This window comes from Ixodes scapularis, unplaced genomic scaffold, assembly GCF_016920785.2.
Source record: "Ixodes scapularis isolate PalLabHiFi unplaced genomic scaffold, ASM1692078v2 PGA_scaffold12__126_contigs__length_90152505, whole genome shotgun sequence".
In the NCBI taxonomy this organism is placed as follows: Eukaryota; Metazoa; Arthropoda; class Arachnida; order Ixodida; family Ixodidae; genus Ixodes; species Ixodes scapularis.
The window spans coordinates 4,463,143-4,480,232 of record NW_024609838.1 but is presented as its reverse complement, the minus strand read 5'-3'; the positions used below and the strand labels follow the sequence as shown (position 1 = coordinate 4,480,232).

The 17,090-nt window shown below is 48.8% G+C and overlaps 2 protein-coding genes across 3 annotated transcripts in view; one reads left to right on the top strand and one right to left on the bottom strand.

Annotated features, from left to right (window-relative positions):
* The first annotated feature begins 2,352 nt into the window (after positions 1–2,352).
* LOC8024493 (fizzy-related protein homolog) lies at positions 2,353–14,438 on the top strand. Its single transcript, XM_029991259.4, has 6 exons — positions 2,353–2,971; positions 8,001–8,228; positions 9,630–9,938; positions 10,575–10,850; positions 12,444–12,716; positions 14,013–14,438. Exons 1-6 carry the CDS (start codon positions 2,900–2,902, stop codon positions 14,289–14,291), a joined length of 1,437 nt encoding a protein of 478 aa, XP_029847119.2. The 5' UTR covers positions 2,353–2,899; the 3' UTR covers positions 14,292–14,438.
* The window catches only part of LOC8024492, a 31,088-nt gene continuing 28,340 nt past the window's right edge, over positions 14,343–17,090 (bottom strand). For both annotated transcript variants that reach the window (XM_029991260.4, XM_040205565.3), the window contains one exon: positions 14,343–15,493. In XM_029991260.4, the coding sequence (XP_029847120.2) occupies positions 15,161–15,493 (333 nt within the window). In that variant the 3' untranslated portion in view covers positions 14,343–15,160. The remainder of the gene's footprint in view (positions 15,494–17,090) is intronic.

Here is a 17,090-nt window from a genome sequence, read left to right as displayed (position 1 = left end):
CCCCGGCTGGCCCCCACTCGCGCCTTTCCCGGCCGTCCTATTCTTCTCACGACGCCCCCACAAGTTTCATGGATCTCCTGGGTGTCCCGTGGAAGTCCATAGGATATATATGCTGCTTGGGAACGTTGTTAAATATCTAAATTCGATGCCACGTCTCGCAGATTTTTTTCCCCCGAAATTCTACGCATGCGTTGTCGTCTTCAACTGCATCTTTGTCGTCTTCAACTTCAACCAGACGCTATTCATCACGTGGTTTTTGTGAAGTATTAAATTAAAACTATTTAAAAGTATTTTTAAGTACTTTAAATAATTATAAAGCATAAAAATTTAAAAAATAAATTCTCCTCACTGAAAGAGTTTTAATTAACTTTAAGCAAATTACAGAAAAGCGCCACGCTAGCGGAAAGCATTAAACGCACTATCTGGGCCACGATTCGGCTTTATAGTGTCCTCTCTTTACGTCTTCTGTATTACTCTATGCTTATATCCCTTCCCCTCGCTGTGTGCTGCTTGGAGATCGATTGGCCGGTATTACGAACCACAGTTCCGAAGTAGCAGTCCCACGTACTTACGTCGCAACGTTGGTCCGTTTACGCCGCCATCTAGGGGTTTCCCCAGGAATTAAAATTATTGGGGCTGCGGTTGCGTTGGCTGGAGTCACTACATAAAGCGTAGCTTTATGTAGCGACCAGGGTGTAAGATAGACAGGTGGGGAAACGGCCCATAGAAACCTACCGCAGCGCCGTGACCGGATTGTGTACTCGTCTGCTTGCGGGTGGCTTGCGGGTACCCCCGATTTGCGACAGATGGCGCTGCGGCGAGAAGAAAAAAATTGGAATCGAATTCGCATGGAACTCTATGGAAGAGTGCGCAAAATAAACTGAGAGCACGACAGCCCTCCATTGAAAATCCACGAGAAACCTTCTCCATCAGTTTAACCGGTCGCCAGCGTTCGCCCACCTGGAGTGAGAGTTCGCGGTGCTCCACATAGATGGCGCCACAGAAAAAGAGAAAACCGAGAGGGACACAATCCGGTCGCTCATTTGGCTCTCGTTTCACCACCTGTCTATCTTACACCCTGGTAGTGACTCTAGCTTCTGCTTTTCTCGACGCCGAAGAACATGGAGGCGTCTGAGGCATCTATGTGGTCGGCGGCCACAACCTCGGCAGTAGCGAAACGTGGCCGTTCACGCCAGTACACCGCAGACGAACTAAGGGAGCGGAAGAACGACTTTCATGCTTTCCCATTCACAACTTACAAAAAGTGCTTAGCAATGCTCGTTTTTTTTTTTTTTTTTTTTTTTTTTTTTTACAGCGGAGCTAAGGGCTACGGTCCCCTAGGATCGTGTCCGTGTATGTTGACACAAACCTACCTGGACAGCTACCACCATCTAGAAGCGACGGCGACAAACACACAACCAGTATGGTTTCCGCTGTCGCTCGTAGATGGCGGTAGCTGTCCAGGTATAATAGAAGAATGGATAGTTGGGCGTAGGCACCCTAGTTGGGCGCGTTGGTGGGAATTCATCGTAGGAAACAGCGCGAAAAACAGACGACGACGAACACGAAGCACACACTGTATCGAGTTCAGCTCCGCTGGTCTTCCTTCTTCATGAAAGTGGAAAGGCTGAATTTTTTTTTTTTTTTACACTTCTTCAAATAGCTTTTTTTCTTATTAGGAATTTACTTATTCAGCCGCTTCATCGGCGTTTGTCTCGCGTAGACCACTCCTCTCAAGTATGTTCCATCTTTGCCCGCACTATCTTGTTAAAAAACACGTAAAGATTTTTTTTTCATTTTTGGCATTTTAATGACAAAAATGGTGTTTGTTGCTAACAACTAGCACCATTTTGATGGTGTTTGTTGTTAGCGCCTTTCGTTTTGCTATGTGCTGTGTATCGTTGACGTTTTTTTTTTTTTTTTTTTTTTTTTTTTTTGTCAACCGAAACAAGCAAACGAACAATCGCCAATATTTTAGCCCTTTGCAACGAAAGTAGAAACCGCCTGTCAGAGCCTGCTTATCCTCGTGGGGCAAGGGGCACAGAGACTCACCCAGTCAATATCTTATAGAGGCAAGCACTCATTAGACGTGTCAGACAGCATGAGCCGAAAAAGAAAAATATATTTGCATGATATTAAACCAACGAGGTAGAGGGGTCTATCCCGAAGAATTTGTCTGGCATCAAATTTTTCAGAATCACAGCGTCCAATTTTCACCTATAAGTTATAATAGTAAATATATTTAATATCGGGTCCAACGAGGTAGAGGGGCCATACCGGAAGAAAAGACGCTAAACCGAAACCGTAAAAGTGAGAACGCGCAACTCATGCAAAGACGAGTTACGCATCGACATCGCTTGCACGTCTCGCCAGGTCACGTTCGGAAGCATTTAAAAGGCGAGACTCGAGGAGAGGTGCAAAGCCACCATGTTCGTTTACCTTCCGTGTTTGTTTGCCTGGTGAAGCGAATAACTTAAAAGGAAGCAGCACCTGCTTCTTGTAAGCTATTCCTGGTAGACAGAAAACACGTGCTGGTTCATCAACAACGCTTGCGAGGCGTCCGCTGGCCCCTGTACGGAGCAACGCTTCCCATCTGTTGGGGGAGCGAGCGTTCAACGCATCCCCCGTGGTTCGTTTCAAAAGCGACGGGGCCGCGGAGCATTTCAAAACGTACGTTGTGTTTTCGGAAAGCAGTACCCCTGTAATTCGCATCTGATGTGAATAGTGCACGGACTGAACGAAGCCCCGGAAGCGAAGGTTCGGTACCCGCCTCGACGAGCCCGGAGCGAAGTCTCGTGCGGTAACGTAAACTCGCCAAGTGATCGTCAGACTTCCTTGAACGAAGTACATCACAAAGGTGCCTGAAACGATGCCAGTTTAAGCAAGTGAGTACGAGATCATGATTGACCCGGACTATGAGAAGCGCCTGCTACGTCAGTACAACGGACAATTGACGCCTACCACGAGTCCTGTGAGTACCCCACCCCACCTGTTTTGGCAAATTCTGTGTACGTTTTGCGGCGGCGGCGTGATCGAGCGTGCTCTGCAGTAACGAGTTTACGTTCAAGCGTTTCGTGTAGTTTCATGTTCCAAAGATAAGATAACGATGTGCTGTGTACGCAAGGAATGCGCTATCTTGAATTCGTTTTCATGGCGTCATCCCCGTGAAAAATAAAGAAAAAGATTAACGGAAGAAGCGTGCCCGCGTTTTGAATTCTCGTTCTAGATTCAACGCGAATGTAAAGCATTTCGTCACAAGAATGACACGTCCGAGCAAGATTTCACAAGAAACTCGTGAAGTAGGTGGTTGAGCCCAAAACAAAGTAAACCAAAAAAAAAAAAGGACAGCTGGAAAGAAGTAAAACAAACAAAAAACATTAGGACATCCTTTGAAAATCATCCTGTTTCGTTTATCAGTTCCACTTTAACTAAACAGGACTGATCTTTCCAACACATCTAGTTTACGTTGAAACTTGCAAGCTTCAACAGGCGGCGTCTTCAATCTGCGAGGCACTTCTAGCCTTCTCGGAACAATTTGCGTGTAGCGTTTCACGGCTACATGCAAGGCTACAACTGTTTGTTATGGTGATCTGGTGTCGATTGTGTTGCTTGCTTAACTCTAAAGTGTCTTTGCATTTATAGCTTCCTATCCAAAGTCTCTTGTGTTTGTTCCTCAATCAACATACCAAGCTCGGCCACTTGACAGATATATATATATATTTTTTTAATGACACAATCTTGTATAGGAATAGCACAGTTGATAGAAGTTTTGTTTCTCGAGCTTACGAAACTTTTACTGAAGTAGAAGAATGGAACACAGAGAACCATATGTACATATGAAAATTAAAACACTGTAAAATGCTCCAGTACTGATCGAAGCAAGCGAAAACTCCCGAGAAGCTACGAATATAGGACAAAACATTAACTGCACATAATTCCAATTTTAGCAGGAAATGAACTCGGGGAATGTTAGAACCGACAACCATGGCACATTCGATTTGCAAATTTGCCTGACGAGTGAAATGTGTTACATGTTTTGGCAACCTAAATTGAAATGACTGACAGTGCGTCTGAAGGTCGAGATGTTGAACCATCTGTGGGATAGAGTGTGGTGGCTGCCATTATATTTGACTCTTGCAGTTCCTTTTCCATGATCCGGCATGCACTTAACTTCTCTAGACGTTGCACATGCTCTTTACTACCGCGACCCACACTTGGTGCTGCTTTGGTTGTGTAGAGCATTAGAGTGTGCGAACATGGAGAAGTGAAGATAACTGTAAATAACAGGACTGACTGGTAACTAAAGATTTCATTGTCTTGTGAAATGAAAGCATCGGGAGACATTTTCAAATTAGATTTCACACAACTTTGGGTGCAAGAAGAGCTGTGTAATCTTATGGCTGGCATTCACTGGCAATCATAGTTGAGCTTGCCGCTACTTTTGTGCCACCCTGGAAGTGAGAGAGAGTGGAAAGCTGCTTTCGTATGAATTTTGAGTGATGGGTTAATCTGCCATGATCTTCTAGAGGGAGAATAGCGGCAGTCTGCGGAAGTCTGGGGCACACAAAGGAGAGTCCCGGTGAGAAGAGAGTTTCTCCTTCTCTTCTCTTGTGGTTGCCAGAGAGCTGACAGGAAACTTGTCCTGAGCATGCGCTGTCGGCAGTCACCTGAAATATGGCGTCCGGTGAATACCAACCGTACCGTAATATCCCGGGAGATAACCCACCTAAAATCAAGAGCCGATCGGGTGAAAATATGGATTGGGCAAGTTTTCGGTGTCCAATTAAGAAAAGTTGAGTAGTGTCTCCTTTCCAAGCTTGTTATCGTGGGGAGGGGCATCGATGCAAAGATCTGTAGTTTCCAGTCAGCAGTGTTTGCTTATATCCTGCCGTAGCTAACTACCCGCATTTTCGCCAAGGCCATCATTCATCCCAACACTACTCTCACTAGGAGTGGGCTATCTTTTGCTGTTTCAAAAGATATAGCAAATCAAGCCAAACACAGGGGTGGGCTATCTTTCAAGGGTGGGTCATCTTTCGGGATTTTACGGTAGTGTGATCTGGATGCTCTCAAGTCACATTGCACTTTCATATATTTTGTGACCTCTCGTGTGTTTTACAATGACGTGAATATCCCACTGTTCAGTACAAATGCAGTTGGTCTCGTTTTGATTACACTAAACATTTGTCATATTCATGCTGGTACTTGTCATAAAAACAGCACATTCTCTTGTTCACATCGAGCCTGAAAGAGACGTCGTCCATGTCCATGTCTACTCTGCATGGCGAGCCTCACAGCAAACGTGGCGCAAATTGTTTACATTAACGTCCGTGACGTTTCCTGTATTCGAATGACGGTTACTTTAGTGGCTGTCTGGACCAAAACAAAGTTAGTTAGTTAAATAAATTACCAGAATGATATGTAGATGCCCAATCTTGCGAGTAAAGCCAGTGGCACACAACTTTTAACGTGTCATATTCACATTTATCTTATCACTCCGGCCTTGCTAGCGCGTTGGTTTTTCATATCCGTCCTGGCTGCGAAGGACAGCATGTGTGATTCACGCAGAATGCAACTTCATAAAATAGTAAAAATACAGTTAAGAAATTCACGCCTGACGTCAAAATTAAATAGCCTTCTCCACTTTATTTGGTTAGTTCCTCACTGTGAGTGTGGTTCGCTTGCGGGCGTATGAAGCGAGTGGAGTACACCGAACATGTGAGAATGTGCACGGGCATACCATGTGTGCTGCAGTGGCGTGCCACAGTCTTGTTTGCACACTCTCGCAAGCCTCTGGGCTGAGTAACTGGTATCTCAGCCATCTCAGTGTATAAGCCATAAAATGAATAAAAAAACCTTCAGGAGCGTTTTATGCTTTTCAGCCTGATCATAAACTTAAAACGAGCACCACAAAACTATTTCTGTCTTTTTTAAAAATGTGCTCGTAACGCAAGGTTATGCCACGCAAGCCCGCCTTGGTTGTCGGTCAGACCTGTCGACCTATTCCTCTTTGCCCAAATGGAAATTTATTACTATTACTTATTTTTGTTTCGGGTCAAGTTCAGACAACTATTTCCGCTTGTCAAGGTTTATAAATACCCTAGTTAGCACGCACCGACTCTCAAGAGATACGAATGCACGTTCCAGAATGGACGGTAAACAGATTGTCAGTGATCTTTATCGGTAATGTCCTGTAATGCATAGACTGCGGTTATTAAGGAGCAATTGTTTTAATTTGTTTAGAAGTCATTATGCAGTGGTTTTGGGGATTGAACAAGAACAGACTGTTTAATGGAGTTCCTGCTAAATTTAGCAGGGAAATGGACGTCATGGTGTTCCGTTGTTGTGTTACGTGATTGCTTGACATTACATGGTGCAGATTTCTCCGCAAAATTTAGTGGGGAAGTGCGAGGATAGATTAAAGACTTTCTGGGATTAGTGCGTTTCGTTAGAGTGTGTTCCGTGCGAAGAAAGCCACAGCTTCTGCCCAAATACAAGTGTGTCGGACAGCATCCGATTTTCACTTGCTCATTTTTGAAAAGCAGTGAAATTGAAGCAAGGAGCCGAAAGGAGGAAACACAAGCTTCTTTGTTTTACTTATGCTTTAACCCAAAACTAAAAAAAAGGGGGAAAAAAAAAGACACGAGACACACATTGTTTCAAAAACAGTGTAGACAGATACTGACTGCATGCATGTTGCTCAGGCTATTTTATTTTCCCAGTCTCAGGTTGAAGCATGAATGTCATTTCGCAGCTCGCCTTGGTTTTACTGTTTCATCATTCTTTATCTATTCATTGGCATTTAATTTAATTTATTTTACCTCAAAGGCATCTGCAATGCATTACTTGAGGGTAAAAGTATGGAAGTTAGAGAATTTGCGATATACATATATACATATTTGCGTACATCCAAACAAAAATTAACACTAGTGGTGTGCTATATACAGGGTGTACCTTGAAACACGGCCCAAATCGTTCCTGCAAAAAAGGTGTGCATCACACTGGACAATGTTTAAGGCCATAGTGGTTTCTGCCAAAGCCCATTTAGGAAAATTAACAATGTTGGGAATAATTAGTTTATTAATTACTTCAAAATTAACTTTTTGAATTAGTGAGTGTATAGGTATGGTTTCAATTAGAAAGTTGCTGAGGATGGTTAAAGATCACTAAATAAACTTGTTTTACAAATATAAAAGGCACACAACATTTTTTTGGCATTAAAAAAAAATGCATCTAATTTGGACACATTCTTATTTTTTGGTTTTTCATTGAAACGCGTGCCAGGTTCCGAGACATTGTCCACTTGAGCTCCTACAATCGCCATGAAAGACCTGAACCATTGAGAGCAATACTATTTTGATACATGTACATATATTCAATAAAGGCACGTTCTCAACACACTGAAGTGCGGTTCACATAGCCCCGTTTTCTTAGGTCACGTTATGTTACGAAAGCTCAGTTGTTACGCCACAGGTCACTGGGACGTCGTGCTTCTTATTAAGTGCAGCTACCAGTTCAAGGATACGGCCTGGCGCGCAACGTTCGAGACGCGGATGTTTCAGTGACTTATATGTGATGTAAGAAAGTGTGAGGAAAGGGTGCTATGTGAACTAGCCTTTACAACCCCTTACAACATCTTTTTAATATCTCATGACGAGAGAATTCACTTGCGCCTTTTGTTGGGTAGCCGTGGAAGACTCATTTTGAGCCGTGGAAGGCTCGAAAAACGTTCTACAACGTTCCAAACAATCATTTCTAGTAAAAAGTGCAAACATCTGATCTCGCAAATACCTAAGAATGTTTGTTCTAGTGAAATACAGTTCCGGGGCCACCTCGTGGATCGTACTAGCGCGTTGCCTCGTCACGAGAGCTCGTAATGCGCTCGATCGTAAGCACCTGCGAGCATGTGAACCAGCCTTTCCGATGACGTGGTAGTCATTAATGGCTTGAGTGGAGCGGAAGGAGCATGACTCCGGTGTTTTTGGGGGGGCGGCGTCCAGGTGTCAGTGAGCCGCCTCTCCCCGCGCTATGGCAGCGTGCTCCTGGGGGACCGCTTCATCCCGAGCCGGGTGGGCTCCAACTGGCAGTTGGGGCTGGCCCGCATTCCGGACGGAGGCCGCAGCGCCACCCCCAAGGCCAAGGACGCCACCGACGGCTCCAAGGACAGCCTGGCCTACGCCTGCCTCATTAAGAATGAGCTGCTCGGCGCCGGCATCGAGGACGCCAAGGTGGGTGCACGCGCTGTTACGTTCGGCGGTGACAACGACGACTCTACAGTTCGGGGTTGTTCTGAAAGCTTTTTCTTTCTGGCAGCCAGACGGAGAGAGTTGCTTGCTCGTCGGTGCAGCCGAATATATCTGTTTTAGACGAGCGCTTTTGCCCCCCTGATGGGTCAGAATTCAGCCCGCATCTATCACATATCTCCACAGCGCGCCAACAAAAGAGCAACACAACAACTCCTCTCCATTTTAGGGCAAAACTGCACAACAAAGGTTCCCGCCACCCGTCATGTGCGCAAGCAGATCATGAAAGTTCAGCAACTGCATGGCGTATCGAGTCTGTCTTTCAAGACACAAAATCGCTGCTAACACGAGGCACGTAGACCAGAAATTCTGGAGTAAGCACAATTTGTGCTTACATAGATCTGGCAGGCGGGACCTCTGTATAAGCAGAGGCACAGCGATGTCACAGCAACCTTCCCAGCATGCTTGACTGGCCTGACGACGGCGGTGACAACGACTCGGCAGTCTGATGTTGCTCTGGAAGTTTTTATTGTCCAGCATCCAGACGCAGAGAGCCTATTGCTCGTCGGTGCAGCCAATTAAATCTGCTTCAGACGAGCACTTACACCCCCCTGACAGGGCAGAATTCAGCCAGCACGTATCAGTTATCACGACAGCGCGCCAACAAAAGAGCAACGTAACAGCTCCCGACAGTGTTGGACAACGCTTTTGGAACGGGCACTCTGCTCCGTGAGTTGGGGCGAGCATTGCACTTCGCTAGCGAAACGGTGCTTGGAGCGCGTCTCCGTCTGGTGTTTTTGCCGTCCTATTCCCCCCGTGCATCGAAAGCGGTCCCAGAGCGGCGACGAACGACGTCGCGAAAGCCGGAGTGTCACGCCGTCGGACGCCGCAGTCCTGGGGGCCAAGCTTAGATGCTCTGGAAAAATGCGAGAGAACGCGAGTGTCGCTGTCAGCCCGGCATTTTAGCTCCTGGCAGCCGAAGCTTCCATGAACTGTCAAAGCAGGAGAACGACTGGCAGCTGAACAGACGTCTGCCACACAGTCCAGCGCTAGGGAACCCAGGGCCACCCTAGGGTAGCTTTAGGGGAACCCAGGGCTATGCTAGGGTAACTCTAGGAAATCTAAGGCTACCCTGGGATGACTCTAGGGAACCTAGGACTACCTCAAGGTAACTTTAGCAAATTTAGGGCTACCCTAAAGCAACTCTAGGGAACTTTTTGCATAAAGACATCATTATGCGGAAATTGAGGGATTACTGTTTAGAACGCGTTCCAGGCACCATACCTCCAATACAGCAGATGTGAGTCTAGAAAACTCGTCCTGTTTGGACAGCCCTCGACTCGGTTTCGAGCGATGCGCATGTACGAGCACGAACGGCACCCACAGGAGCCGACGGACGAGCGGCGGGCGTCCCAGGGGCAGTCTCCTCCCCGCAACCTGTTCCGGTATGGCCCCAGCCGGGGCCCGGAGCCCTGGTCCCCCTACAGCCTGTCGCCCGTGAGCGGCAAAAGCCAGAAGCTGCTCAGCTCGCCGCGCAAGCAGGCCCGCAAGATCTCCAAGATCCCCTTCAAGGTGCTGGATGCACCCGAGCTCCAGGACGACTTCTACCTCAACTTGGTGGACTGGTCCTCCACCAACGTGCTCAGCGTGGGGCTTGGGTCCTGCGTCTACCTCTGGAGCGCATGCACCTCCCAGGTGGGCTCTCCCGTTGCGTCGCTGCATGACTCTGAGGGATTTGGCACGAAATGCGCTGCACCTCGGCGGGAGTGTAGAGTCGGGACGGTACCCGGAAGCGCGACTACCTCCGAACGGGCCGTTTACATTATGTTGTACCCAGGGTTCTTTCCAGAAATACTTGAGATCTGGACATGTGACAGCCAGGATGTTGGGAAGAGGAGGAGGAAGAGGGGGAAATCGCTGCAACTTTTAGTGTTATTGGCACTTTCTCTACCACATAGCAGTCATTTTGTTTGGAGGGATTATGCAGTTCTGTTGCATTGTGCCACACAGGTCTGTCAAACGCGATAATCCGGGATGTCGTGCATTTTCAAAATCGGCGTCGTCTTGTCCACCGAAGGCATAAAGGTGGGCTGGACGTAGTAGAGCCAGACAGGTGAGCGGCAAAACCACTGCCGCTCTGTGGGGAGAATCCAAGTTGTACTGCGGTTGCCACCAAGGTTATGGTGTATTTATTTGTTTCAGCTCACAGACATGTCCTAGCATCAATGTCACTGGTTCTGGCCACCCAGTTACTCTAAAAAGTTTTCTGATGGCAGCACAAGAATTGGAAAGTGTAGTGAGGGCAGCCGTTCTTCTTCATATGCCATACAGGTGACTCGTCTCTGCGACCTCTCGGCTGAAGGCGACTCGGTGACGTCGGTGGCTTGGGCAGAGCGAGGCCACCTGGTGGCGGTAGGCACCCACAAGGGGCTGGTGCAGGTGTGGGACGTGGGGGCCTCCAAGCAGACGAGCCTGCTCCAGGGGCACTCTGCCAGGGTCGGGGCCCTGGCCTGGAACGGGGATGTGCTCTCGTCCGGGTCAAGGGACCGCCTCATCCTCCAGAGGGACGCACGCACGGGTGCGGCCACGCCCGAGCGACGCCTGCAGGTACCGTGTCCGGCGTTCCTGATCGCGCAACTGGGGAAGGGTTACTCCCAAGAGAAAGGTGGTGGATAGGCTCAGTGAGCAGGTCCTCCAGGTTTGTGCCATCTGGGTAACTCTGGGTTTTCCTGTTACCTTTGGCTAGCCATGGGTACTCCTAAGTTACCATTGGGTAGACCTGGGTTCCCCAGAGTTACCCTAGGTTAGCCCTGGGTTTACTAGAGTTCCCCCAAAGTTACCTTAGGATAGCCCTGGGTCCCCTAGACTTATTCTAGGGTAGCCTTGATACCCAGTTACTCTAGGATGGTGGGGGGGGGGGGGGGGGGGGGGAGAGGGGGAGAGGGAGGGGAGGGGGAGGGGAGGGGAGGAAGGAAGGAAGGAAGGAAGGAAGGAAGGGAAGGGAAGGGAAGGGAAAGGAAGGGAAGGGGGGGATACTGACTTGGGAGCTCGGGCAGCCAAGCGAGCAGTCCACGGAACACAGGGGTTCCGCCGAATTCATTCTGAGAACCCATGCCTTAGGGTAGCCCTGGGTTTCCTTGAGTTATCCTAGGGTAGCCCTAGGTTCCCTAGAGTTGCCCCAGGGTAGCCCTGGGTTTCCTTGAGTTATCCTAGGGTAGCCCTAGGTTCCCTAGAGTTGCCCCAGGGTAGCCCTGGGTTCCCTTAAGTTACCCCTAGAGTTACTCTAGGGGTAACTTTAGATTCCCTAGAGTTGCCCTAGGGTAGCCCGGATGTCCTAAAGTTTCCAAAGCATAGCTTTAGGTTTCCTAGAAAGAGGGAAGCAGCTTTCCTTTCTTTCCCGTTAGTGGCTTCGGTTGTACTTCATGCAACTAGTGAGAGCATGGTCATATCTGCTTCTGATGCGCTGATTGGCTCACTGGGACTGTAGCCATCGCTGTCTGCCAAGTTACATCGAGACGGAGTACAGTTTTAGAGACTTTGGGCCAGTGTTGCCAAATTAGCAGTTTTCTCGCTAAATTCAGTAGTTTTCTAAGCTCTCTAGCGGGATAAATGTCTGTCTTGCGTGCGGCAGAATTTCTAGCGGTTTTTAACTTGTGCTTAAGTTTTCTTTTGGTGTTCTTAAAATTTTTTTTTTTTAATTTATTTTTATTCATAATTTACTTAATTTCTGTTGCAAGTTAGAGTTGTGGGGTCGTCACCTTTGCTTACTGGCAACAAAATTGTTGTCAGTGGGAGCGACTCTTGCGACACCTTTCAGACATTACGGTGACAGACTTCGAGACATGCCTTTAACTGGTTTGTGCATGAATGTATGAATGTATGATTTGTCCATAAATGTATAAATGAAAACATGGGGCCAATGGGACTCTAAGCTTTCAGTCCGGTTACGGAAAGCTCTTGTGACGAGTTCGGAACACTGTTCCAGGCCACATGACTTGTCCTGGCGATATCCAACACTGCCAGGTGATAGTCGCAAGAATGCAGAGGGGAAGCAAATTGGCTTAAAAGGGTAAAGGGAGGAATGATACTTCCGGTTTCTAGATTAAGTGGCGCAGCCTACCGTCCGTCATTAAGAGTACAGCCATTAGCACCCATCCAGTATCGGCAGTACCTCCGACGCGGTCCTCGTTTCGCTCCCAGGGCCACCGGCAGGAGGTGTGCGGCCTCAAGTGGTCGCCGGACAACCAGCACCTGGCGTCGGGTGGCAACGACAACAAGCTGCTGGTGTGGAACCTGAGCAGCAGCTCGCCCGTGCAGAGCTACACGGAGCACGTGGCGGCCGTCAAGGCCATCGCCTGGTCCCCGCACCAGCACGGCCTGCTGGCCAGCGGAGGAGGCACGGCGGACCGCTGCATCCGCTTCTGGAACACCCTCACGGGGCAGCCCATGCAGTGCGTCGACACCGGCTCGCAGGTGGGCTCGCATCGGATTGCGTCGGCCCTTCTCGCCTCGTACGAAGCGGGCTCTCGGCCAAACGCCGACGCAACGCTCGTGTGTAATCCGCGCCTCGCGTTCGGCGCTGCTGGCCTTTTTATATATGTGGCATTTGCTGAAGGCCGACGGGAGAGGAGGATCAGCAGGGAAGAGTGTCGGACTGTGGAGGCAGCCATTCTGGATTTAGCCTCAGTTGCTCGCATAAAGAACGCAAAGGAAGCTGATCCTCGGAATGCTACGAGCCACAATGAATAGTCTTTATAGGATTCTCGTACGACTGGAAAGTGTTTGTTACGGGCCCGCTTTTCGAGTCTGCAGGTAGAGCTCTACAAAGTCATGTCTCGAAAATGGATATGACAAAAGCCATGCTTGCCTGCTTCAATTTTATGCATCGCGAGCGTTTCTCGTCTGTTATGCCCATTTCTTTGTGTATGGCTGAACCTTTTCGTGGTGAAGCTTGCTTTTTTTTTTTCGGGAAAAACCCATATTATGCGAGAACCTCTATTATTTGTGCCAGTCGTATGTGTATGCGTACTTGAAATTTGCATCGCTATTTTTGGATCTTTATTCTATCACTTTCAACTGCACAGAGATTCTACTACCATGACATTGCGAAAGATAGCCCACCTACAAGCAAAAGCAAATCGGGTGTTAACGAGGAACGTCCCAAACTTCGGAGTGCAATCAAGGAAAAAAAGGGTATTTTTGTATTCTGTGACCTAGCAAACGTGTTTGCACATTGAGGGTCAATGGAGTTTAGACAACTGTCCTTCCCAGTCAGGTATGTTTGCTTATCTCCTGCCGCAGTTAACCCATTTTTACAACTGGTGTCAGTGCGGGGGAATACCTGGCAAACTTGCTGTTGTATGTGCCACCCACATACGAGCAACACGCTCTTGGCGGCCGAAAGATTCATTTATGACGTAACAACTGGTCGGAGGTTTTTCGTGTTTTCTCGCGTTTAGTTAAAACTTTGAGGACAACGAACGTTATATTTAAATTCATGGGATAAAAATACTCTAAAATTCACCTCTAACTTGTTTTTCTCAAGAACCTTTTCAGCCTCCCTCTAACTTGCCTGTTTCATATTGCACAACTCCGGCAGGCTTTAGAGTCCGGTACGTCTGCCAAGCAGAACGAAATATAGCAGGCATTCTCTTGCAAAGCACACTCGAAGCTAGTGCCAGGGCCTCCAGGTACTCGCATTCAAAAAGTCTACTTTGCAATTTTAGGCGCTCGAACCGACGAAAAGCGGTCCGCTCTCTCCCGTTGCAGGTTTGCAACCTGGCGTGGTCCAAACACGCCTCGGAGCTCGTGAGCACGCACGGCTACTCCCAAAACCAGATCCTGGTCTGGAAGTACCCGTCCCTGGCCCAGGTGGCCAAGCTCACGGGGCACTCGTACCGCGTCCTCTACCTCGCCGTGTCTCCGGACGGCGAGAGCGTCGTCACGGGGGCCGGCGACGAAACGCTTCGCTTCTGGAACGTTTTCAGCAAGGCCCGCTCCCAGCGGGAAGCCCGTTCGGCGCTCAGCCTCTTCGCCAGCATCCGCTGAACAAGCGTCAGCGCCCGCGTTTGGCGGCGGAGTGAAGTACGGACACGGGGCTTGGGGGATTGGAGGGCAAAGCTGTTTATTTGCCGACACGACGACTTCTACTGCTTTTGGAATGTGTCCCAGGTAAAATAAATACTTGGAAGGAGAGACGCGCGTCCTTTGACGCGGCAGCCGCGTTCCCGTTGTGGCGTTGGTTGGCTCGGGAAACGGGCACGGCCGCGTCATTTCGAGCGATCGAGTTAGATTGAGTCGAGTTTACCGTAGGAGGTGTGAGGTCGCGGGGGAAAGGGGGGTGGGTATCTATTTACAGTGTGGGAGGGAGCGAAACGTGCGAGCCTAAACGAGGTGTGGCCGTCGCTTAGGAAAACGGACTTCCTCTCCCGGAACTCGCATTTCTGAGACCGAAGCTGCGGCGGCACCGTCTGCCGCAGGGAAGACGCTTCCAGTTAGCACATTGTAGCGAAGGAGGGTTAGTTTAAAACCCGCTAGTTAGGGAACTTTCGCACATGTTTAGACGTCTCTGGGGACGTAATAACTGAAGTTGCCGGCGTAGCACCACGTCAATACTTGCCTCTTCGTCTCTTTTTTTTTCACAAAATTGTTTTTCACTGTCCTTGTCAGTCCCGCTCGTCTTCCGACGGAGCGGCCCTAGGAGGTTGCACGGCCATGCCGGCCTCTCTTTCACACATTTCGACGCACTCTTCCTTGTCGATGTCGCGCGACAAAAGCGGTTGCAGGCGGCCACGTACTAGCCTTTTTTCCGAGCCACTCTTGCCCCCGCACGTTTCCACATTTCTTTCCCGCCGTCGCAACGGCTCCGACGGTTAGCGGACAAAAGGTGGGAAGAAAACACTGTTGCTGGACCGCAATCATTTGGCACCGCCAGTGTATTCCGGGTTGCTGTAGTCCACGAAGACGCGCACGACCTCTCCCGAGTAACGGCGCTGGTGTGGCATGAAGTAGAAGTCGGGGTTGAGTTCCTGCGGCTGGTGCTGCGTCCGCTGCGTGGTCGCGTACGGGTTCGCCTGCGGCCTGACGGCGGTGGTGGAGCCGCGCTCGTAGGTGGCGCTGGCCGGTCGGTGCGGCGCCCCCGCGGGGGGCCCGAGGTCGTCCTCGGCGCGCAGCGCGAAGTTCTCGTAGCTGTAGTTGCTGCTTGCGGTGGTGGAGTAGTCCTTCCAGTGAGAGCTGGCCAGCAGTTTCTCCTGCAGGGAGGGAGAGAGGGTGTCGGAAAACGCTCCTTAGTGGTAAAGAAAATGACCCAGGACGAATTGTTGGGTGCGAATAAATGTTTACTCTCTCCTTCGTACGACCTAGAGCTACCGATACCCTGTTCACACGATCATGAAGATACCCATAGCTTGAGTATTTTTACGGTCAATGGCGGAATCGGGTCATGTTCGTACCTGCATGGCACGTGCTCGGAATTTAAGAGCGTCGACTGATTTGCCAATAGACCCTTTTCAAAAGTCCATCAAGCAACCTTGGCAGACGCCATTCCTTGGGCACGAAGTACGTGATTGGATCCGAGCCTTCGCCGAACGCAGCCTAAGAGCTGCACTCTAAAACAAGGAAATAAAGGGTCTATTGCAGGGGGATTTATGTTATAACTAGTACCTATAGCCAAGCTGTTTGAGTGGGGTAGAGATAAACCGTACCCCGGAGCAATGTCACTCCGCAATGCAAGGGTGATGTTTTGCATTGCTCAATGTCGCAGCTTGGACTGCGTTTTTTGGTCTTAACATATGTTTCGGCGATGTCATTTGCTGAGCTGCCTCCATAATTTGAGGTGATTGGCACTCCGAGGGTTGTGTGGGAAAGTAGACCCACGGGCTTTTTTTTAGAGTGGAGTGTGGTGCTGCCTGGCGGGGGAATTGAGTGTTTTGCAGCAAAAGGACGTAAAATATGCAAAATGATAGGGTGGTCGACTTTATTCGAGCAAGCGCATGCTGAGCAAACGAGTTTAAGGAGCTAGACACTCGCGAACCAAGCTTTGGAGCACTAGGCCTAGCCTAGGCCAAGTCCCGGAGACAACGCGAGCATTGATGCACAGGCAGAGAGATAAGCCTTGACATACTTTTTTTTGGTACCTCTGAACGATCGGCTAGCCACAATCTTTCCTTTTACATGTAGTAAAACGGCTGGAGCACGACGCAAAAAAAAAACTACTCATCAAACAAAAGCTAAGAAAGACATGAGAAAATATTATGCAATGCGTGTATACCAGCCCACTTACTTCTCAGTGTTACTGGACTGAAGCAAAAGAATGCAGAACCATTGCTTGACTAGGATATATTAGTAACCTGCTGTAAAAGCTTTATTCTCACTGTCTTGCGTATCCATATTGAGCCACTTCTGGGGAAACCATAAAAATTTATATCTCGCACTCCGAGTCAAAATAGGATGGATGGATGGATGAATACGGCTGAGCCCTTTGGATTGGGCGGTAGCTTACGCCACCTAGCCATTTTGTTTTACCATTTAAGCTTAGAATATTTAAATGTGAAATCTATATTCACTCCGCAGTGCAAAGAAAGTGAGGCTATGAAACCCCCTTGCCATCAGTGGATAAGAAAATACCTAGTTTTCTCTCGATTTCTGCCACCATTCTCTTAATCTTTGCTTGCGGCAACAGCAGTGCCTCCTGGTGGGCGGGGGGGGGGAATACCACTTATGGCTACGTAGTTATGGTGCTCTACAAAAAATGGCACGCGGCATATAAAAAAAATAATGTCGCACCTCGAAAAAAAAAAAAAAAAATCATATAAGTTGCATTGTTGTATAAGTCGCACCAAGAAAAAT